At 43.0% G+C, this 24,739-nt stretch overlaps 1 protein-coding gene across 1 annotated transcript in view; it reads right to left on the bottom strand.

The window, feature by feature from the left end:
• The window catches only part of LOC143805567 (vascular endothelial growth factor receptor kdr-like), a 243,457-nt gene that overhangs the window by 125,907 nt on the left and 92,811 nt on the right, over positions 1–24,739 (bottom strand). Inside the window, exons 5-7 of the mRNA XM_077285064.1 lie at positions 9,074–9,233; positions 6,567–6,703; positions 4,595–4,754 (exon numbers count right to left, since the gene is read on the bottom strand). Of these exons, the coding sequence (XP_077141179.1) occupies positions 4,595–4,754; positions 6,567–6,703; positions 9,074–9,233 (457 nt within the window). The remainder of the gene's footprint in view (positions 1–4,594; positions 4,755–6,566; positions 6,704–9,073; positions 9,234–24,739) is intronic.

Here is a 24,739-nt window from a genome sequence, read left to right on the forward strand (position 1 = left end):
AGGCTGATTTATGTAAGCTAGAAGCTTGGGCTGATAAATGACAAATGAGCTTTAATGGGGATAAATGTAAGGTCATGCACTTGGGTAGAAGTAATAAGATGTATAACTATGTGCTTAATTCTAAAACTCTGGGCAAAACCGTCAATGAAAAAGACCTGGGTGTATGGGTGGATGACAAACTCATTTTCAGTGGCCAGTGTCAGGCAGCTGCTACAAAGGCAAATAAAATAATGGGATGCATTAAAAGAGGCATAGATGCTCATGAGGAGAACATAATTTTACCTCTATACAAGTCACTAGTGCGACCACACTTAGAATACTGTGCACAGTTCTGGTCTCCGGTGTATAAGAAATACATAGCTGAACTGGAGCAGGTGCAGAGAAGAGCAACCAAGGTTATTAGAGGACTGGGGGGTCTGCTATACCAAGATAGGTTATTACTAGTGTTGAGCGATACCGTCCGATACTTGAAAGTATCGGTATCGGAAAGTATCGGCCGATACCGGCAAAGTATCGGATCTAATCCGATACCGATACCCGATACCAATACAAGTCAATGGGACTCAAGTATCGGACGGTATTCCTGATGGTTTCCAGGGTCTGAAGGAGAGGAAACTCTCCTTCAGGCCCTGGGAACCATATTAATGTGTAAAATTAAGAATTAAAATAAAAAATATTGCTATACTCACCTCTCCGACGCAGCCTGGACCTCACCGAGGGAACCGGCAGCGTTCTTTGCTTAAAATGCGCGCTTTTCCTTCCTTCCGTGACGTCACGGCTTCTGATTGGTCACACGTGATGGTGTCTCCGCAGTGTTTGATGTTTGGTCTCCCCGAGGTCATTCATCTGTTCCTTCATAGCCCATGTGACCACGACGCGACCAATCACAGCAAGCCGTGACGTAATTTCAGGTCCTGATGCCTATTTCTGCGTGACGTAATTTTAAAAATGTGCGCGTCTCCTGCCTCCCGTGACGTCACGGCTTGTGATTGGTCGCGTCGCCCATGTGACCGCGACGCGACCAATCACAAGCCGGAACGTAATTTTAAATTCCTGAATGCCTAGAATTAGGCATTGAGGACCTGAAAATTACGTCACGGCTTGCTGTGATTGGTCGCGTCGCGGCCACATGGGCGGCACGCGACCAATCACAAGCCGTGACGTCACGGAAGGAAGTAAAAGCGCGCATTTTAAGCAAAGAACGCTGCCGGTTCCCTCGGTGAGGTCCAGGCTGCGTCGGAGAGGTGAGTATAGCAATATTTTTTATTTTAATTCTTAATTTTACACATTAATGTTGTTTCGATACCGATACCCGATACCACAAAAGTATCGGATCTCGGTATCGGAATTCCGATACCCGCAAGTATCGGCCGATACCCGATACTTGCGGTATCGGAATGCTCAACACTAGTTATTATTATTACACTTGGGGCTATTTAGTTTGGAAAAACGAAGACTAAGGGGTGATCTTATGTTAATGTATAAATATATGAGGGGACAGTACAAAGACCTTTCTGCTGATCTTTTTAATCATAGACCGGTGACAGGGACAAGGGGGCATCCTCTACGTCTGGAGGAAAAAAGGTTTAAGCATAATAACAGATGCGGATTCTTTACTGTAAGAGCAGTGAGACTATGGAACTCTCTGCCGTATGATGTTGTAATGAGTGACTCATTGCTTCAATTTAAGAGGGGACTGGATACCTTTCTGGAAAAGTATAATATTACAGGGTGTATATATATTAGATTCCTTGATAAGGCGTTGATCCAGGGAACTAGTCTGATTGCCGTATGTGGGGTCGGGAAGGAATTTTTTTCCCCATGATGGAGCTTACTCTTACCACATGGGTTTTTTTTGCCTTCCCCTGGATCAATATGTTAGGGCATGCTAGGCTATGGGTTGAACTAGATGGACTTAAAGTCTTCCTTCAACCTTAATAACTATGTAACTATGTAACTATGTAACTATTATCAGGAGATTATCACGAGGGGACTAGTAAATCTGCTGCCATGTATACTTTCATATTCATGAGCTTGAGATATCTCGCCCCCACACCACTGATTGGAAGCTTTCTGCCTATGCACAGTGTACACAGAAAGCTGCCAATCAGTGGTGTGGGCGAGGTTATACAGAACTCAGCATTCAGAGAACTGCTAGATCTGCAGCAGATAAAACAGGGGTTTGTCAAAAAATCAACACACAGCCCTGTAAATGACACATCAATGGAATCAAGGTCTCTGTTCCTTGATTTGTGTTGTTTTCACTTTGATGCGGTTACTGTGCAGCGCATGCGATGTGAGAATTTACAAGTCTTCAGTCACACAGAGTGGCTGAAGATTTGCAGCCTAAGGCTGGGTAACCGCTTTAATTAAATATTGAAGGTTGGATAATTAATAAAAAATTACTTTTTTTAATTTGTTTTACTTTTTTTTAAACAATATAACGAATTATGAAAATACATGTAATGCATATGTCCGGTTGTTAGCTACTTATTCTTTAGCTTACAGGCAGTCTTACTTAAAATGTTAGGTTTTTGGTAACGAGGTCCATTACAGGTAGAGTATAATTGCCAAGAGAAGAATTTTAATGCAAGGAAATAACTAAGTGAGAGAATAAAATCTGATTTTCTGAAAACATGATTGTCACTAAACTGGAGTGTTAGTGGAGAAACCCGGCATGACCGCTGTAGAGCAACAGTCCCAGACTTCACTTTCACATAAACATTTTGGGTGGCAGAGTCAATAGGGCGAGTCATTCCATGTTATTACAGTGATTTTTATCTTTCTTCCACAGAACTACCCTTCTATTTGCTTTATTTTCCTAAATGTATAAAACGGTGGCTGCAGATTCCTTTGGTATCAGTGAGAGGAATGCGGCCGGTCTGATTATTTGGTTTAGGACGGACTGTGGTAGATCAATAATGGAATTCAAAACCGTGTTATTACACATTCTGCTAATGGAGCAACCACATTGCCCCCTTTTATGTTATCACCGAAAGAAAGGATACAATAATGAATTTTACATTATTTTCTCAAATAATGCTTCACAATGAATTCCCTTTATTAAGGAGCCAAGTGATTAGTACTTATACCCTTGGGGAACCATTTTCGGCTTGAAGCAAAACCCCATGTGGTCTCAAATATTAAATGGCCTTTGAAGGGCAGAATTGTTGGCTTCTGTGCTTACAAGTGAGATACTACACAAAGGGGCTCTAAAATGTACACTAAAAACATTAAGCTTCTTTTTAGTATCATAATTTGCGTACCCTTATTTTTGCTCAAACTTTGTCAAACATACTAATTTTTCGTTAAACCAATTAATGTTTCACAACGCCAGTCTTCATGAATCGGGCCCATTAAATACATGGATTTTCATCAGAACATATATGGAAGTCTTTCACATTATTACCGGTACTTACCCATATTTTTCGGACTATAAGACGCACAGGACTATAAGGCGCACCCAGGTTTTAGAGGTGGAAAATAGGGAAAAAAATATTTGAAGCAAAAAAATGTGGTAAAATATTTAATAACATACTATTATATGTGGTGTTATTATATATAATAGTATGTTATTATGTTGGAAGCTGTGGGACCAGTGTGGTGTCTGTGAAGTACTATATGAAGATGCTGGAGAGTGAGTAAAAGAATGGGGGCACAGGGCTTATATTGAAAGCACCACTCCAGCACTGCAAAATAACACTGGAGTGCTGCTTTAAAATCCCATGGGAGAACTATAACTCCCAGCATGTCCTGCAGATCCTATGACATGCTGGGAGTTATAGTTCACTAAAGGAGTGGCAGAGTGCTTTATTGTGCTTTGGAAAGACTAACCTCTTAATTGTGGCAGCCAGCCTGTGGTGAGGTAAAAGCATCCCATGACTGCACACACAGAGCCCTCCCTCTTGTTGCCTTTCCACAGCACAGGTAATGGAAGCCAGCAGATTCTAGTGTTGGAGTCTAAAGGACCTGTGATGATGTCAAGAAGAGGGAGGGCTCTGTGCTGCCATGTGATGCTCCAGCCCGCCCACTTCTGACATCATCACAGGTCCTCCTTGTGCACACTGCACAGCACTCAGCTCCAGCCCAGGAAGGTACGCAGCGATCTCCTCTCCCCCGGACCCTGCTGCTGCCTCCTCCTCCCCTGGACACACGGATCTCCCCAGCTGCTGCAGGAATCAGCGCTGAGGAAACCATGTGTGTCCCTGCTTAAGTGCAGTATTCATTTGCTGCTCCCGGCTCACCACTCAGCTGATAGGTGGGCGGGGAGTAGCTAATGAATATTCACTGCACTTAATCATCGGGACCACATGGTTTCCCCGCTGATTCCTGGCAGTGGGGACATTTTTCTGCCTCCTGAAGTGGGATAACAGTGCGATCCCACTCGCTGCTGCCCCCCTCCCCACATGCTACATCCCTACCATAAGACGCACCCACACTTTCCTCCCAAATTTGGAGGAAAAAAAGTGCGTCTTATGGTCAGAAAAATACGGTATTTTTTAGCAAGGTCTCCTAGTTTTTCTTTAATAAGATTTTTTTTTCATACCAATATGATGTAATGCTATATTTTTATTGCTGTTATTCCTATACATACCATAAACAGTTATCAAAATATTTTTGGCCACGTGGGGAAAATACTTGTTCCTGCAAATGTACTCTCCACTGTGTTTCTTTGTCACATTTTTAATTTGGAGTAGCCTTTCTCCCGCATATCCATTTCCAATATCGAAATGTGTTTTCGTAGCATCCAAAACCTGAAGGGAATTAATATGTGTAGGTTAATTAATGATTATTTATATCAAAATGACATTATTTTAAATCATTAACCATTGTCATACTCTGCACATCTCTGCTTGTTTACATATGCCTTTTCTATGCTTGCTTATGCTTTATATATAACTAATGAAGTAAAATGTTATATGTTTCTATTATTCATCAAATATTGTAGCGTAATAGACTTCGTCAACATCTCTGATGTGAATGCATCATCAACTATACTTTCTTATAGTTTTATAGGCAGATGTAGCTTTTTGAAGCAGGCTAACTAGTCAACTAACAGACCTTTTAACTAGACCAGTACAGGTTCCCTGGCATGTCATTGCTACCCCTAATAAAGACCTAAGACCTGAATTTGTTAGAAAACTGGAGACTGTTTGTTAGCAAGGAGGCCACCATTGAACCCCACAGAAGCAAAGACCAGTTACTTTAAAGGGACACCAAACCAAGAGATGAGGGTTTCAATTAATCCCTTCCCATCAATGCCAATTTTAGTTTTTGCCCATGTGTTTTTTCTTCCAAAAGCCATAACATTTTTATTTCTTTCACCAAAAGTAGAAAGACCATGATTAAGACTTCTGTCGAAACGCGTAGGTCCTCTCTGTTGCACTGCAAAATTGCCAAAATGTTTAGAGTCGTTCTCCTGCTGGAAAGTGAACCTACATTCAAGTCTTTTGCAGCCTCTAACAGGTTTTCCTCCAGGATTGCCCTGTATTTAACGCCATCCATCTTCTCATCAACTACTACCAGCTTCCCTGTCCCTGCTGCAGAAAACCACCCACAGCATGAAGCTGACACCATCACGTTTGACTGTGGGGATGGTGTTTTCAGGGTGAAGTGCAGTGTTATTTTTCCGTAACACATAGTGTTTTGCATTTAACCCCCAAAATTCTACTTTGGTCTCATTTAACCAGGGCAAATCCTTCCACATGCTCGCTGTGTTTCCTACATGGCTTTTTGCAAACTGCAATCTGGGCTTATGGCTTGCTGTCCAGAATTTATTTCTTCTTGCCTCTCTTCCACAGAGGACAGATTTGTGGAGTATACAAATAATAGTTGTCCTGTGGACAGATTCTGCCGCCTGAGCTGCGGATCTTTGCATCTCTTCCAGAGTGACCATGGACTTCTTGGCTGCTTGCTTGGCATGTCAGTTTAGAAGGATGGCCATGTCTTGGTAGGTTTGCAGTTGTGCCATATGCCTTCCATGTTTGGATGATGAATTGAGCAGTGCCCCATGAGATGTTCAGAGCTTGGGCTATTTTTTAACAACCTAACTCTGGTTTACTCTTCTCCACAACTTTATCCCTGACCTGTCTGTTGTGTTCCTTGGTTTTCATGATGCTGTTTGATCCCTATTGTTCTCAAACAAACCTCTGAGGACTTCACAGAGCAGCTGTAGTTCTACTAAGAATAAATTACAGGTGGACTCAATTTACTAATTATGTGACTTTTGGAGAAAATCAGGATTTTCTTTAGGGCTATCAGACTACACAGAGCTGAATACAAAGGCACATCACAATTTCCAGATTTATATTTTTAAAATATTTAGAAAACCAGGTATTGTTTCCTTTACACTTCACAAATACTAGCTACTTCATGTTGACATGCCACATAAAATCCCAATAAAATACATTTACGTTTGTAGATTTAACGGGAAAAAATGTTGAAAAGTTCAAGGGATATGAATATTTTTTCAAGGCACTGTAAACTGTAATACAATTCAACATCACACTTAAAGTGAGATATTTTTAACTGTAACTGTAGTCACAACGCGTTTTTTCATGTTTTACCTTTCCTTTGTGCACCCATTCTATTGCCACCCTGGCATTATATGGGACTTCTCCAGTGCAGCTCAAATGAAGCGTTTCTCCAGCCAACAGAGTGGGACTTTTTGCTTCCACACTGGTAATGTTCGCTTCACTTGTAACTGCAATAAAATATGCAAATTGTTATGAAAGATAGAGGTGAACTAAAGACTTATTAAATAAACTTATTTTCAGTACTTCCTAGGCACGAGGAATAGGAATTATCATGTTTTATGCCAGATGATTAACGGGGAATGTGGCATCATGATAATCCATATGAGTGCCTAATTGGATATAATTATTATAATTTATTGTATGGGGTTTTAATTGGTCATCAATAATTTTCTTTACCTAACAAAACAGGATGCAGGTTGAAATAGTCAAAGCTCCACACAACAGTGCCAAGACAATTCACTAAATCTAGGCTTCCTGTAGTGAGCCACCGAGGAATTAGATTATTGGCGTCAACTACTGTCACAATTCCATTTCAAGGTTTTAGGACCCTATTTTGCCTCAATATTAAGGGTGTTCACTGCATTGCTTGTTAGTATCGTCACAATCAGCAGAAAACAAAGTGTTCCCCTATTGCCTCAAACCCCATTCCCCCCCTACACTGATCATCTGTTATTTGTGAGGAAGCCTGGCAATAAATGTCCAATTTTCCTGCAGCATCCTCACAGGGGAAAGTAAGCTTTACTCGAGTTCATACAAATCAATAAGTCGACTAGATAATAAAGCACAGGACTTGTCCTCTGGAATAAAAGACTACATTGCGCTTCTCTTTCTTCCCCTCCCCTACAGATAAGAATACTAAACAGAGAATCTAATTATCTTAGAGTTCTCTAATAAGTTATTTCAGAATGTAGCTCCTAAACCCAACAACCCTGTGAAGTATCAATATGAATTTATGAAATATACCATTATTATACTCTGTTTTTAGTCTTACTTCTTAATATGCCTTAATCATGCATGAGAAGTAAAGTGGATTGTAAACGTTTGGGCACCCCTGGTCAAAATTACTGTTATTGTGAACAGTTAAGCAAGTTGAACATGAAATAATCTCTAAAAGGCCTAAAGTTAAAGATGACACATTTCCTTTGGGTTTTAGACAAAAAAAAAAGATATATTTCCATTTTAACAATTACAAAAAGGAAAATGGGCCGATGCAAAAGTTTGGGCAGCTTTGGGGATTTGTGTGTCCAGATAACTTTGACCAAGGTTTCAGACTTTAATTAGCCTGTTAGGGTTATGGCTTGTCCACTATCATCGTTAGGAAAGGCCAGGGGATGTAAATTTCCAAGCTTTATAAAAACCCGGCCTTCTCTAACCTTGTACCAAAAAAACAGCAGCCATGGGTTCTTCTAAGCAGCTGCCTATCACTCTGAGAATTAAAATGATGGAGGCATACAAAGCAAGAGAAGTCTATAAGAAGATAGCAAAGCGTTTTCAAGTCTTCCCTTTCCTCAGTATTTTCTGCGACATATCTCTGTGATTTAAGGGCATAAATATTCAAAGTTGGAAAATTGCTAAATTTTCAAAATATTTGCCAAATTTCCATTTTTTCCACAAATAAACGCAGGTAATATCAAAGAAATTTTACCACTATCATGAAGTACAATATGTCACGAGAAAACATTGTCAGAATCACTGGGATTTGTTGAAGCTTTCCAGAGTTATAACCTCATAAAGGGACAGTGGTCAGAATTGTAAAAATTGGCCTGGTCATTAACGTGCAAACTACCCTTGGGGGTAAAGGGGTTAACTTTAGGCTTTTTAGAGATCATTTCATTTTCAACTTGCTTAACTGTTCACAATAACAGTAATTTTGACCAGGGCTGCCCAAACTTTACATGCCACTGTATATACATCTAAATAAAATTGAAAAACAAAATGTGATACAAAGTTTCTTGTTTGCTCCATGAATTCTACTAACTTATAATTAAATCCCACGGACTGAGTAATAAGTATCAAGTTCACTCTCTATTTCCTCGCTTGTCATTCATTTTAGAAGGAATTTGGTTAGTGAAACTCGATCATTCTCCTGCGCCTGTTTTCGCAACAAATTTAGAAGCATTTATTTAATGCAGATCAGCACAATAGAAGAGTGGCACATTGGATAAGTCAGCACTTTGTCTTTTCTTCTCTAATATAAAATCATGTTAACCCATTAGAGAATTTGGGCAAAAATTGACATATTTGACTATTTGTTCCATATGCTGTAAAATTACAGCTGCCAAACCATTAGAAGATATTCCTAGCTGTTTTTCCCAACTCTAACCTTAGCTAGTATAAAATTTGATACAATGATTAACTGTTCTGAAATATAAAGAACCGGAGGTGACACAAACTGGCAACAGCGCCTGATCCTGGAAACACCACGGCTAACATATGTTGAAAATCTTTTACAAAAGAACTGATAAGATGCCAGCAATCTTAATGAATTAAGAATAAAATAGATCATTAAAAGCCCCAAAACATTATTTCATGCTTACCTACGTTTTGCTTCCAGAACAGCGAGTAATAACGTTTTCCTTTGACCTCAGTTTCACACTTTACAATTTCTTGAAGGCTATCGTGAGGTGAAGGTATGGTAAAACCGATCCTGGGGTCCCACTCCATTCCATGCTGATCTATTTTAGCTCTATTATAAAACTGAAGGGAAGAATAAAAAAATTGATTTTTTACAAAATACATGTGTATATTATTGGTAAAATGTATAAACAGAGATTCAACATACTGCATAAAATGAAAGCACTTCGAGAGTAATGTGTTCGTGATAAATGTCTCCTAAAATTATAAAGCCTTTTTAGGCGGAACAAAGAGAAGAATACAAACATTTTTGTAAAGCATTTTAAATGCTCCTCACAAATCTTCACAATCATTGTTCCCTTCTTTCTTTCAGTTGCACCATTCCTTTTTTACATTGTTAAGCCATGTTGGCAATATTCTGTGTAAAGCCTGAACTCATTAGCTGAATGCTAAGGCTTATAAACTGATAGATTCATAATTAATTAATCAGGAAGCTATGTACAGTGTAACATAGAGGTTTGTTGGAAAAATAAAGTCCAAGACACATGCATCTGGGTAAAAAAAATTGCTCAGAAAAAAAAAACAGAATTACTATTTTCTCAGTGATTTTTTGTATTGTTTTTGTAAGATATCTAAATAGTTTGCTACATTTCAAAGAAAGAAGGAGGAGAAGACACACTCAGGTCTGAAGAGTTAAGCTCCATACACACTTTAGATGGTTGATGGCTGAATAATGGTTTGGCCGATTGCTCTGCTACCAGCTATCTGAGCCGGCTCTTCCATATACAGAAGCGCACACTAATGTGTTCTCTATGAAAGAGCCACTGCCAGACATGTTTAGCAGTGGCTTATCTTTGAGAGAAAAAAGGATCATCTGTTGGGAGACTCCATACATCTAGACTGTTGGCCAAACACATTGAGTTTAGTGAGTTCAGTCGATGTTAGTCTGATGGTATGGTGGCCTTCACACTGCATCCCTTTCAGCAAAGCACTATGCAATTCACTGATAATGAAAATGGAATACAAATGGCCCATAATTTGGTTTCTTGGTTTATTTATTTTCCACTGCTTAGACAGATATTATCAACATTTTCTACAGTGCAGTAGAAAGTTTATAACTGTGTACATCAGTTCTTGCCACCAAAGACAGAAGGCAATATGTTTAAAGAGACATAAAGAAAAAACGAGCATTGACATATAAAATTATTGTTCGTCAGTGCAACAACCGGTTAGGGCTAACGGAAGGCACCAAGTAATAGAGAGAATGATACGAGGTGCGTTCGCAGCCCGGGGTCCACCGTGTAGAGATACCTGCTGCAAAGTAATGACGGATGGACACTGCGTTCACACGTGGGCTAAACTTCACCCCGTGTGAAATGAAAGTGAGCTCTGTTGCCTCACAGAGTTGCGCTGTACACAGAGATTAATACCCTAACTAGGGTTGTGCTTTCTCTCGAACTCTTCTGTGCTAACCGCACACATGAAGGAACCAGATGCTAAGCCAAGGCTAATTGCCCCCACTGACGCTAGCTGCCTGCCTGAGTGTACAGCCCCAAAGCTAAACAGACTTACACCACATATATACTGAGTGGTGGAGTATCGACTGGCAACAGCCAAACACAAATGATACTAGCTCATGGCTGTGCGGCCATGCGAACCTTTTATAGTTGTAGCTCTCCAGGACCTTCCTAGGAGCCGCTACAGGACCTAAGCGTGTGACCCCCGACCTCCAATGAGAGGTCTTCCCTTGGGCATACTCAGAAGGAGAAAAGCAGGACTTAGTCCCAGGAGCGCCTGCTCGCCACCGAACAGTACTGGTTACAATGGCTGAACCTGGAAGGGCAGCAGTAACCAAACGTGCAGTATTTGTCCAAGCCAGGCGCTGGGACCGACATCTCCGCTGAGCAGGTTCCACTGCGGCTGGAGAAGAATGGGAGACTGCAGCGGACATGGTTCGAGATTCCCCCTGTGCAGCGGCAGGAACTTGACACCTAACAATACTCTCCATCCTAGGGCTCCTTGGGCCTCACTACGTTCAAACGCTGCAATGAGCAGCGGAGCCCAAATGTGCTCAACAGGTTCTGTCCTCTGGGCCGTGGCCCTTCCACTCCGTCAAATAGTATTTTTTGCCACGTACCACCTTGCACCCCAAGATAGAGTTCACCTCGTACTCATCTGTGGACAAACCCGATGTCCCGGCAGATTACTCGGAAAACCGGGACATATAGATGGGCTTTAAGAGGGATACATGAAAGTGTCGGTGATACCTAGGCGCGGAGGAATAGCCAAACGGTAGACCACAGGGTTAACTTGTTCCAGAACCTTAAAAGGACCTATGTAGCGAGGCGCAAACTTAGTGGACTCAACTCGCAGCCTGATGTTACGGAAGGAGAGCCACACTAAGTCGCCAGGAGCAAAGGACGGAGCGGGGCGCCGGTGTGCATCGGCAGAAACCCTCATTCTCTCCTTGGAGGCCTGGATGGCATCCTGTGTGCGGTCCCAAATGTCACGTGCCTCCGCCGCCCAGTCTGCCACCCTAGAATTGGTGGATGACACAGGCATGGGCACAGGGACACACAGATGCTGGCCGTAATTAAGGAGAAATGGAGTCTGTCCAGTGGAGTCGGCTACGATGTTGTTCAAAGCAAATTCCTCCCAAGGTAACAAGGATGCCCAGTCATCCTGCCTGGCGGAGACAAAATGTCGCAGGTATGTTACCAGAGTCTGGTTGGCCCTCTCTACCAACCCATTTGTCTTGGGATGGTACTCAGAAGAGAGATTCAGCTCAATGCTGAGTAAACGACAGAGCTCTCTCCAAAACCGAGACGCAAACTGGGGACCCTGGTCACTGACAATTTTGTCAGGCATGCTATGTAGACAGAAAACATATTTAATGAACAAGGCCGCCAAGGCACGTGCAGAAGGTAACCGTGGAAGCGGCACCAAGTGCACCATTTTAGAAAAATGGTCAGTGACTACCCAGATAACGGTGCAGCTACGAAACTTGGGTAAGCCCACCACGAAGTCCATCCCGACCATCTCCCAGGGCCTGTCTGCCACCGGCAGGGGGTAAAGTAGCCCAGCGGGCCGTTGCCGAGGAGACCGATTCTTGGCACAGGAGACACACGCCCGAATATAGTCCCTGACGTCACGGGCCATATGCGGCCACCAGTGCGTCCTCGCCAGAAGGTCAGATGTCCTCTTGGTCCCAAAATGTCCACCAACCCTGGACGATTAAGCCCAAGAGAGAACCTCCGGTCACAAATTAGATGGCACAAAAGTCTTGCCCGGGGGCACAGACTCTAGTGAAACCGGGGCCATGGTCCTTAGGCTCTCAGAAGGGACAATTAGCCGAGGATCCTCCTCGTCTACTGAAGACACCATGGATCGAGAGAGAGCATCGGCATGGATGTTCTTCTCCCTGGAAAGATAATGGAGAGTAAAGTGGAACCAGGAGAAGAACAGGGACCATCTAGCCTGGCGAGAGTTTAGCCGCTGGACAGTCTGCAAATAAACCAAATTTTTGTGGTCGGTAAACACTTGGAAGGGAAAACGAGCCCCTCCAGGAGGTGTCTCCACTCCAAGAAGGCCAACTTCATAGCTAGCAACTCCCTGTCCCCGATGGAGTAATTCTTCTCTGTGGGTGTAAAGGTCTTGGAGAAAAAGAAGCAAGGATGCTTCCAACCTTGAGCATCCTTTTGGAAGAGGACTGCTCCTGCAACAACAGATGAGGCATCCACCTCCATTATAAATGGCTTATCTACATCGGGGTGATGTAGAATGGGAGCGCTAGCAAAATGGGACTTAATAGAGAGGAAGGCCTTGGAGACCTCCTCCGACCACAATTTGGGATTTGCTCCCTTCGTGGTGAAGTCAACCATGGGAGCTACCAAAGTTGAGAAGTGAGGAATGAAATGGCGATAATAGTTGATGAACCCCATAAAGCGCTGCATTGCTTTGAGAGAATGGGGTTCCTGCCAGTCCATAACAGCCTGTAGCTTGGCGGGATCCATAGCCAATCCTTGGGCCGAGATGATATAGCCCAGGAAAGGCAAAGACTCCTGATCAAACACACACTTCTCCAACTTGGCATAGAGGGAGTTTGCCCGTAGGAGGACGAAGACTTTGCAAACATCTCTCCGGTGGGAGTCTATATCTGGAGAGTAGATGAGAATATCATCCAGATAGACTACAACCGAGGTGGAGAGCATATCCTGGAAGATATTCACAAAGTCTTGGAAAATGGCTGGGGCACTACAGAGCCCGAAGGGCATCACCAGGTATTCATAGTGCCCATCCCTGGTGTTAAAAGCCGTCTTTCATTCGTCCCCCTCACGGATGCGAATCAGGTTGTAAGCACCCCACAGATCTAGTTTAGTAAATACCCTTGCTCCCCGAAGCCTATCAAAGAGCTCAGATATCAGGGGCAGTGGGTACTTGTTCTTAACGGTGATGGCGTTAAGACCCCTGTAATCTATGCATGGATGTAATTTTCCGTTCTTCTTCTGCACGAAGAAGAACCCAGCCCCTGCAGGTGACACTGACTTCATAATGAATCCTCTTGCCAGATTGTCCTGGATGTACTGAGACATTGCCTCCGTCTCCGGGAGAGATAACGGGGGGGTCAGTACCAGGCAAGAGGTCAATAGGACAGTCATAAGGGCGGTGAGGCGGAAGGGTTTCCGCAGCCCTTTTGGAGAACACATCCGCATAGGGCCAATATTGCTTGGGGAGAGAGGAAAGATCTGCGGGTACCTCAGTAGTAGCAACCTGAACGCACTCCCTCTGACATCTACCCTCACAAGATTCACTCCATCCCAAAATTCTGCCTGTGGACCATTCTATATGAGGGGATTGGTACCGTAGCCAAGGTATCCCTAACAGGACCTCATCAATTCCCTCAGGAATGACGAGTAAAGAAATAATCTCTTGATGAGATGGCAACATAGATAGAGTAAATGGGATGGTCTGGTGTGTTATCTGTGAGGGCAGTGTTGACCCTTTCACCACTCGTACGGTCACTGGTTCGGTGAGCATCACTGGGGTATTGCGTGTCGTTGGGCGAAGGCAGATGACATAAAATTGCCCTCCACCCCGGAATCCACGCAAAGCTCTACCAAATAAGTGGATGAGCCTATAGTAATTGTCCCCTTAAAGGACAGTTTGGAGGAAATAGTCACCGTATCTAGTGTACCTCCTCCTACAACCACTAGACGCTGACGTTTTCCTGACCACTGGGAACATCTGGAGGCAAAATGTCCTGACTGCCAGTAGACATGACAGACCTTGAGTGCACGAGCGGTCCGGGACTTACTGTAGATTCTGCTCGTGACACCTCCATGGCCTCATGTGACTTGGGCGCCTGGACTGGAGATTCCAAAAGTTTGGCGAAGGTGGGAGCCAGCTGAAACCTCTGCCTACAGTGGGCTCGCTCCAACCTTCTTTCGTTAAAAAGAAGATCTATGTGAGTAGATACAGCTATTAGCTCCTCCAGTGTGGCCAGAATCTCCCTAGTGGCCAAAGCGTCCTTCACATGGTCAGCCAGCCACCTCCAAAATACAGGGACGAGGGCTTTATCTGACCACTCCAGCTCAGATGTTAAAGTTCGGAAGTGGACGGCAAAATAGCTGACCATGGATGAGCCCTGAGTCAATGCCAACAGTTGGAGCGCCGTATCATGGGTGACTCGGGGTCCTAAAAAGACCTGTTTCAGAGTGCTCAAGAACAGCGGAACACTCTGCACCACATGATCGCCATGCTCCCACAGCGGAGCAGCCCACTCCAACGCCCTGTCCGACAGGAGAGATATAATGAATCCCACTTTTGCCCGTTCTGTGGGAAAACGTGCAGCCAGGAGCTTGAGGTGTATTGCGCACTGGCTCATGAAACACCTACAAGATTTACTATCACCAGAGTATTTATCTGACAGCGGGAGGCGAGATAAGGTCGGAACAGGGGTGGCAGTGGACAAACTTGCTGCAGCCACGCTAGCAGCCTGAACAGCTACGGCGGTAACATCCACAGCTGAGGTTGTGCGCTCGAGAGCTGCCAACCAGCCCTCCAGCTGCTGGATGTACCACAGCAGTTGCTGTTCATCCGCCATTACTAGCCAGACCCTGGCGCTAGTACACTGTTAGGGCTAGCGGAAGGCACCAAGTAATAGAATGATACGAGGTGCGTTCGCAGCCCGGGGTCCACCGTGCAGAGATACCTGCTACAAAGTAATGGCGAATGGACACTGAGCTCACACGTGGGTTAAACTTCACCCCGTGTGAAATGAAAGTGAGTTCTGTTGCCTCACAGAGTTGCGCTGTACACAGAGATTAATACCCTAACTAGGGTTGTGCTTGCTCTGGAACTCTTCTATGCTAACCACACACATGAAGGAACCAGATGCTAAGCCAAGGCTAATTGCCCCCACTGACGCTAGCTGCCTGCCTGAGTGTACAGCCCCAAAGCTAAACAGACTCACTCCACATATATACTGAGTGAATTTACAGCGAAAAAAGAACCCGAACAACTATCCAATATTTTAAATGAAAAAAATATTTATTTAAGGATACATAAACCATAAGGAGAGGTGGGAAAGTACCAAGGAAAAAAGAGGGGCAATCTGTGGGACACTGACACCCTGCCCTGACGAAGGCAGACGCCAAAACGTGCATCGGGGCAGGGTGCATCTCAGGGACTCTGATATTGGCAGGCACAAGGTAATTTATAGGGTGGCTTTTGGTTAACTATTGGATGTGACTAACTGCACTTTTAGCTATGGATGCATACATATGCTTGGCGACTAGCAGCCTTATTTTAGCCCCCTCAGACGACTAATTTAGTGAATGACAGTTTAACTCTTGAAACGACTGTATACATTTGCACCTGATTTTGTCTCCATTCTTGTGGCTTAATGACTCTTTTATATAAGTACATTATGATATAATATTTTGGCCACATTGTATGTATTCATATAGAGTTCCAGACAATCAGTGTCTCCCACGTTGCCCCTCTTTTTTCCTTGGTACTTTCCCACCCCTCCTTATGGTTTATGTATCCTTAAATAAATATTTTTTTCATTTAAAATATTGCATAGTCGTTCGGGTTCTTTTTTCGCTGTAAATTATCTTAATTTCCGAGTTGTCCATCTCGCATCGTCCATCAGTGCACCCGGTATAATATTATTTTATATTCTGGATTTTGGTATTTATTTATTCCATATTTGTGTGCATTTTGCCTGGGAATTTTGTATTTAATCTAAACTGAGTGGTAGAGTATCCACTGGCAACAGCCAAACACAAATGATACTAGCGCATGGCCGTGAGGCCATTCGAACCTTTTATAGTTGTAGCTCTCCAGGACGTTCCTAGTGGACCAATAGGAGCTGTTACAGGACCTGAGCATGTGACCCCTGACCTCCAATGAGAGGTCTTCCCTTGGGCATGCTCAGAAGGAGAAAAGCAGGACTTAGTCCCAGGAGCGCCTGCTCGTCGCCGAACAGTACTGGTTATAATGGCTGAACCTGCAAGGGCAGCAGTAACCAAACATGCTGTATCTGTCCGAGCCAGGCGCTGGGACCGATGTCTCTGCTGAGCAGGTTCCACTGCGGCTGGAGAAGAATGGGAGACCACAGTGGACATAGTTTGAGATTCCCCCTGTGCAGTGGCAGGAACTCGACACCTAACACAACCATTTGCAAGAAAATGTAAAGTATCAGGTTACATGCTGTCATCTAGTGGACAAAGCATAAGATTTTCATTGGTATACCAACATGGACACAAAAGGGCGAAAATGAATGCTCGTATTTTAGGAAATGTCTTTTTCAGTCTGTAAAAATTTGTAAATTGGATAAGGTCCACTGCTTGCCTATCCTGTATGCGTCCTAGAGTGTCTGAAAGCAAGCATGATCCAATGGTAATAAGTACAATGGAAATAATATTAATGATACTCATACAACTCAAGCACAAAGGATGGCTTTTGTAAAATGAAACACTTGTATTAAGCCTGTTAACACTAATATTAATAATTCAATTTTTCAGTTCTGCATTAGGAACACAAGAATGGAATACAAGTACGTTATAGACAGTTGACGCAATCGGCACCATCGGCATCAGACGCTTCTTGTTTTCTGTTAATCGGGTTTATACGTTTTTACGGTGCGTTCCATTCTACTAGATAAAAAAAATCATGATCTGCTGTGTTATTTATTTATTTTTCTTTGTAAAAAGGATTGAATCTGCAATCGAGCCTCCTAAGACAGATGTGCACATAGGTTTGAATGTTTTAAGAGTTTTCATAGTATATGACTTTAAACCATTCTGTCAAGGCTACCAAGTCTCTTTTTAAGTGAATCTCCACCTTTTTCACACCATAAAACCGTCTTTGTTGCCCATGGTAAGTAATCACAGTGGCGCTTTCAGTTTGCATTCTGCTTTTGAGGAATGAAAACTGTTGTTTTGACATACCCTCAAGGTTTTTGTCATTTTGCTTTTTTTTTTTTTTTTTTTTTTTTTTTTAGCATTTTCAAGCGGGTTCCAGTCGGAGTCCACTAGAAAATATGTTGTGTGCAGTTACACTTTAGACAGTTTTCCTAATTTTGCCCAGCGTCCCTTATTTCACATAATGCCCAGTACAAGCCATGTTTTTTCAATTAGTTGGATGGCAAACGTTCAGAGACTTGTGGGAACAATTTCTGTTTTCGAACACTCCACTATAATGACTTTTTAAGATATAACATAGGTGTTATTTTTGAATGTGGACAATGCTCCAAACTACAGATCCTTCACTCACATATCGAAGCTCTTCCTGAATCCAACATTAATTGGTTCCATATTTCCTTTATCCTGGTCATGTCAATCAGCATAGTTACTTTTGCATAGTACTGAAAGATGGGGAAGGTAGTTATCATTATGTTCATGAAAGCATCTAAACCACAAGTCTATTCCCATTAGAGATGTCACTCATTGCTTGTCGTCACAATCGGCCTCTCTCATCTGAATCATATAATTATATGGAGTATGCCGTACTTTCATGACTCAACTTCAGCCAACTAAAACATATATCACATTGTCTCTGGGGTTTGATGTAAATTCATAGCCAGTAATTGTAGACTGTCCCAGACTGATAACTAAGTTTTACACTTAGTGATGATCTGATAAATATCGGTGGAGAACGTTTCATTGGACACATTTTTGTAAAAACAAAGAATTGTTTTGTGATAATGTCAGAAGAACCACAGCTCTCGATATTTGCCAAATGATTAGTGATGATGTTGCTGACAGGACCTTATCTGATTTGTCCTCTTCTGACCATATAACCTACTAATCTATACTCAATTCAACACCTAGGGCCCCAGCCCAATATATTAAATTAATGAGAGGGACAAAAGAGTATATTAAACCATATAAAACATTCTTTTATTAATAGAATTAAAAATGGTTTGAACAAAGTAGCACTACCAAGAATGCAGGTCAAAGTATGGGGCAGTAAAATAGCCAAAGGTCTAGCCAGAAGAAAATGCCAAATAATTGCACATAGAATAAAGATAAATACCTGTGCTACATATTGTTAACGCATGGTATGGTAAGTTAACTAAGGGTTAATGCTTACTTTGTCCTGTATTCTTGGTGGTGCTACTTTGTTCAAACAATTTTTAATTCTATTAATAAAAGAATGTTTTATAGGGTTTAATATACTCTTTTGTCCCTCTCATTAATTTAATATATTGGGCTGGGGCCCTAAGTGTTGAATATATCGATAGAGTTCTGACCTTGTATTTACTACTGCAACATCCTTTTTGGAAACCCTTGTGTTTAATTTATACTCAATGTTGGTAGCCAAAAATATTCCTTGAAGTCCTAGAAGCCTCATTAACCAATTTGTTTGCCAAATTCATCTCTTGAAGAATCAAACTAATTTTTCTATCTATTTGGTATTTCTCAATTACAGAGGAGACAACGGAATATCTGCATGTTGAGGCCTTAAAGAAGTGCTGTCAGCTCTCCCGATTTGTCTTTTTTAGTAGATATTTGTACTCTCTATGACATAACAATTCTTCAGCAGTCTTACTTAGAACTCCACTTGGTGCTTTATTATTCATCCTGAAAATATATGAATAAATTGACTATTGGCCAATACAATTTGAAAGATCTCAGACAATTATGGCATATTCACAGGATCAGTGGCGTATCTAGGGGGGGCAGCCGGGGCATGTGCCACGGGCGCAGCCGGCAGGGGGTGCAGTCGGGCCGCCTAATGCAGTGGTCCGCAGTGTCTCCCCTGACAGCTGCATTCTGCCGCCCCTGGATTGGGAGTCAGCTGTTCTCTGTGCCGACTGTCAAGCTGACAGCCGGCACAGAGAAGCTGCAGTGCGCCGGCTCCCAGTATTCAATTATACTCGTATCTTACAGACACGAGTACAATTGAAGATCTGACTGCAGTGACTAGAACGGAGGTGATTTCGGGAGGTAATGATGCCACCGGAAGGGGCGGGGCCTCCTTCAGTCCAGTGAAGACAGGATAGCAGGAAACTGCTGAGGCTGCTGTAGAAAAAAAGTGGGAAATAAGGGGTTTCACCTGCACCGTGGAGCCGTGTGAGGAGAGGACTGAGGGTCTGCAGCATGGAGCCGTGTGAGGAGATTACCGAGGTGTGTGGGGAATGGGGGGATGATGATGAGGGGCTGTGTAGTGGATGATGAGAGGCTGTGTAGGGAATGGAGGGATAATGAGGTGCTGTGTGGGGAATGGGGGGATGATGAGGGGCTGTGCAGTGGATGATAAAAGGCTGTGTGGGGAATGAGGGGATGATGATGAGGTGCTGTGTAGTGGATGATAAGAGGCTGTGTGGGGAATGGGGGATGATGATGAGGGGCTGTGTAGTTGATGATAAGAGGCTGTGTGGGGAATGGAGGAGATAATGAGGGGCTGTGTGGGAAATGGGGGGATGATGAGGGGCTGTGTGGGGAGAAGGGGGGATGATAAGGGGCTGTGTGGGAGAAGGGGTGATGACGAGGGGCTTTGGGGGAGAAGGGGGTGATGAGGGGCTATATGGGGGTGATGGGGCTGTGTGGGGAATGGGGGGATAAAAGGCTGTGTGGGTGATGATGAGGGCCTGTGTGGGGAATGGGGAGATGATGAGGCGCTGTGTGGGGGTTATGAGGGGGAGATGGGGTTGATGAGGGGCTGTGGGGGGATGAGCAGAAGGGGGTGATGAGGGGCTGTGTGGGAATGGGGGGATTTATTGTGTGGGGAGAATTGGAGTGGGGATGGGGGATGTAATGTGTGTGGGGAGATTTGGAGTGGAGATGGGGGGATTTAAAGTGTGAGGGAGATTTAAGGACACAAAATGAAGAGCAAAGGGGGAGATGGGGGGCATATATGAGGAAACAGTACAGGTGAATGAGGGCATGTATGAGGAAACATGTATGAGGGTGATGGGATGTGTGCAGACACAGTGTGGGGAGTCAGGTGAGCAGGCAGTATAGAAAGTGAGGGGGTAAATATATGAGGCGGCACGGTGGCGCAGTGGTTAGCACAGCAGCCTTGCAGCGCTGGAGTCCTGGGTTCTAATCCCACCAAGGACACCATCTGCAAAGAGTTTGTATGTTCTCTCCGTGTTTGCGTGGGTTTCCTCCGGGTACTCCGGTTTCCTCCCACATTCCAAAGACATACTGATAGGGATTTTAGATTGTGAGCCTCATCGGGGACAGTGATGATAATGTGTGCAAACTGTAAAGCGCTGCGGAATATGTTAGCGCTATATAAAAATAAAGATTATTTATTATTTATTTATTTATTATGAGGAGATAGTATGGTGAACAGGAGGGATGTGAGAGGAGACAGTATGAGGAGGGAGGGGAATAGTATGAGGAAACAGTATGGGGGAGAAAAGTGAGTGGGAACAAAATAGAAACTGAGTAGTGGGGGCATAGCATGGAGGGACAGTGTGAGGGCACAGCCAGGAAGGGACAGTATACCAAGGGGGGGAGTGTGATGAGAGAGTACAGTATAAATACTGGGCACTATAGGAGGGGACACAGTGTGAGACGACAGTGTGAAGAGGAGGCCGGTATGGAAAGGAGAGGTCAGTGTGAAGAGCATGTACAATAAGTAGGACAGTGTGGGGGTCATATTTTGAGTAGACAATAATAGTGAGGGGCAATTTTTTATTCAGGAGCATTATAATGACACTTGTATCTTTAAGGGCATCATGTGGAGATTTTCTGCAACAGAGTGGAGAAGATGGAAGTCTGCAGAGATGGCTGTGGATGAGAAAACTCATCATGGGGTCTGGACAAGATGAAGAAAAGAAGGAGAACGGCTCCAGAGATGACGTCATCTATAAGGTACCTGGATGTAAATGTTATTTGTGATACTAACTCTCATGTTTTTATTTATGTTAGGAGCATTAAAGGGGATATCCAGGTTTGTAATGAGCATGCAGCTATTCTTTGTTACTGCAGACTTCTGAATTCTTACAGTGTGCACTGCACGCTGTCAGGATTCTCTCGTGCTGGCAATTTTACATACATGCGGTCACATGCTGACTAGACATGTGTGGCCTCACTCAATGAAAATGAACAGAGTGAGGCCAGGCACGTTTAGTCGGAATGTGGTCAGAAGTATACAAATCACATGCTTGTGCTGACATTACTGTCCACCGGCAAGAGAGAATCCTAAAAGTGTGCAGTGCATGCGTTGTGAGAATTCAGAAGCTGCAATGTCAGGATTCTACTCTGCAGGTTCCAGTAGTCGTCCCATGGACACTTCACTCATATGCGATTTTCATACTTATGGTCCTGTGACAACGAGCTTCTCTTCCTGCTTCTCTGTTTTTCGCTGAACATTGAGAGTATTAGCGAGAGGAGCTTGTGGGTAGATGGCAAAGTGTGCAAATCGCGTATGTCCTGGGGGGGGCGCCAAACTGAGCTCCTGCCCCGGGTGTCAGAAACCCTAGATACACCTCTGCACAGGATCCCTGTATCTAAGAAAGGGTGTCCCCAACCCCTGTCTCAGGGGTGTTATGAACAGAGAGGGGGTCGAACATTTCATTTTATGAAACTTTTGGTTAAAGTCAACAATACATGACCACCTCTCTATTCACGCTCCCACAAGATGGGGACTATGGGAGCACTCATTCATGGGATTGGTGCAGGTCCTACTTATCAGACTTTTAAGGCATTAAAATATGCCTTCAGCTGCATTTATACCTTCTTGTTTTGTGTGGTCCCATAATGATCTGGCTGCTGCTTCTTACATTTACCCATTAAAACAAACATTAAGAAGTCAGAAGGTAAAATATCTACCGTACTACTATACACATTAGTATTGTATACATGATGTAAACCACGTGATGTATAACCCATGACATAAGATATAATATATATTATTATATAGTTTCTGTATAAAATAACAACATACCGTAATATAAACCAGTGGTCTATGACTCATGCCCTCACCCCGAGTTTGCAAAATTACAGCTCTCATCCAACTCTGACAGCCTCCAGTTATTTCACAATGTTAAATGAATAAATAAAAGCAATAGTGGATACAAATAACACTCTGTACTCACGTTCTTTGAGCTGGACATTACGTTTATATACAGTGGGGAAAAAAGTATTTTGTCAGCCACCAATTGTGCAAGTTCTCCCACTTAAAAAGATGACAGAGGCCTGTAATTGGCATCATAGGTAAACCACATCTAAGAGAGTCAAAATGAGAAAACAAATCCAGAAAATCACCTTGTCTGATTTGGCAAGATTTATTTTGCAAATTATGGTGGAAAATAAGTATTCTTTAAGAGGCTCCTCTCTCCTCCACTCATTCCCTGTAGTAATGGCACCTGTTTGAACTTGTTATCAGTATTAAAGACTCCTGTCCACAACCTCAAACAGTCACACTCCAAACTCCACTATGGTGAAGACCAAAGAGCTGTTAAGGGACACCAGAAACAAAGTTGTAGCCCTGCACCAGTCTGGGAAGACTGAATCTGCAATAGGCAAGCAGCTTGGTGTGATGAAATCAGCTGTGGGAGCAATAATAAGAAAATGGAAGACATACAAGACCACTGAAAATCTCCCTCGATCTGGGGCTCCACGCAAGATCTCACCCCGTGGGGTCAAAATGATCACAAGAAAGGTGAGCAAAAATCCCAGAACCACAAGGGGGACATAGTGAATGACCTACATAGAGCTGGGACCACCGTAACAAAGGCTACCGTCATAACACACTATGCCGCCAGGGGACTCAGATCCTGCAGTGCCACACGTGACCCCCTGCTTAAGCCAGTACATGTCTGAAGTTTGCTAGAGAGCATTTGGATTATCCAGAAGTGTACTGGGAGAATGTCATATGGTCTGACGAAACCAAAGTAGAACTGTTTGGTAGGAACAAAACTTGTTGTATTAGGAGGCGACAGAATGCTGAGTTGCATTAAAAGAACATACCATCAACAGTGTGTGCCAACCTTGTGAAGACTTACAGAAAATGTTTGACCTCAGTCTTTGCCAACAAATGATATATAACAAAATATTGTGATAAACTTTTGTTAATGACCAAATACTTACTTTCCACCATAAATTGCAAAATAAATCTTGCAAAATCAGACAAGGTGATGTTCTGGATTTTTTTTCTCATTTTGACTCTCATAGTTGTGGTCTACCTATGATGTTAATTACTGGCCTCTCTCAGCTTTTTAAGTGGGAGAATTTGCACAATTGGTGGCTGACCAAATACTTTTTTTCCCAACTGTAGCTTCCCATTTTGCTGGGTGCTCATGTTCAGGACCCTGTCCTGCTCGGCCCTTATTCACATTGACGTCACTTTGACACATGGTAAGGTTTTAAAACTAGAGGTTAGGACCATCCCGAATTCGGGTTCATCTTGACACTGGTGGGATTGGCTTTTATGCTTTCTTGATCAAGAGCTGTGTTTACTAGGAACACTGTGTTGTTTGAATGCACTATTGCTTTTATTTTTTTACAGCAGGGTATAAGCTCATTTTGTTTCTTTCTTAGGTTTTGTCTGTTTGATGACCAGTGTGAACATGCTACTATTTTGCCTTTCTACTAACTTATACTCCAGTTCATTTTGTTCAGTTATATTTCACAATTTTGTGGCAATCTTCTTTAACATATAACCATGAATTAAGATGATTCTTCTCTAGCCGCTAATAAAACTATTCCCGTGATATTTGTACAGGTACAAACTGTCAGCTTAATTTTAGACTTTCTATATTTAACATCATTGAATACTTCCCTGCATGGACTTCCTTTATACACAGGAAGCCGACTGAATGTCTCCACACGACTCTATCATTTCCTTTCAAGAAGTAGTATTGCAATTAGGATAAATCTTAGGAGGCAGCTAATTTGTAGGGAATACAGACCATGGCTGTAACTATCAGCAGGAATAAAGAAAATATGAAAACTAATTACACATAAATGCTAATTATAAGTTTTCAAGGCTTCTTTGGATTACTACGCTTTGAGAAATGCGTTGGACTGGAATTTGAGGATTCTTACAATTCACATTTTGGTTTCCTTCCACAGACCAGGGATGCCAACTACACTTTTTATTTTTGATGAACAGCATATTAAAAAATCACGAACAGACAATATGTCTATTTTATGGACACACTG

This window comes from Ranitomeya variabilis, chromosome 2 (assembly GCF_051348905.1).
Source record: "Ranitomeya variabilis isolate aRanVar5 chromosome 2, aRanVar5.hap1, whole genome shotgun sequence".
In the NCBI taxonomy this organism is placed as follows: domain Eukaryota; kingdom Metazoa; phylum Chordata; class Amphibia; order Anura; family Dendrobatidae; genus Ranitomeya; species Ranitomeya variabilis.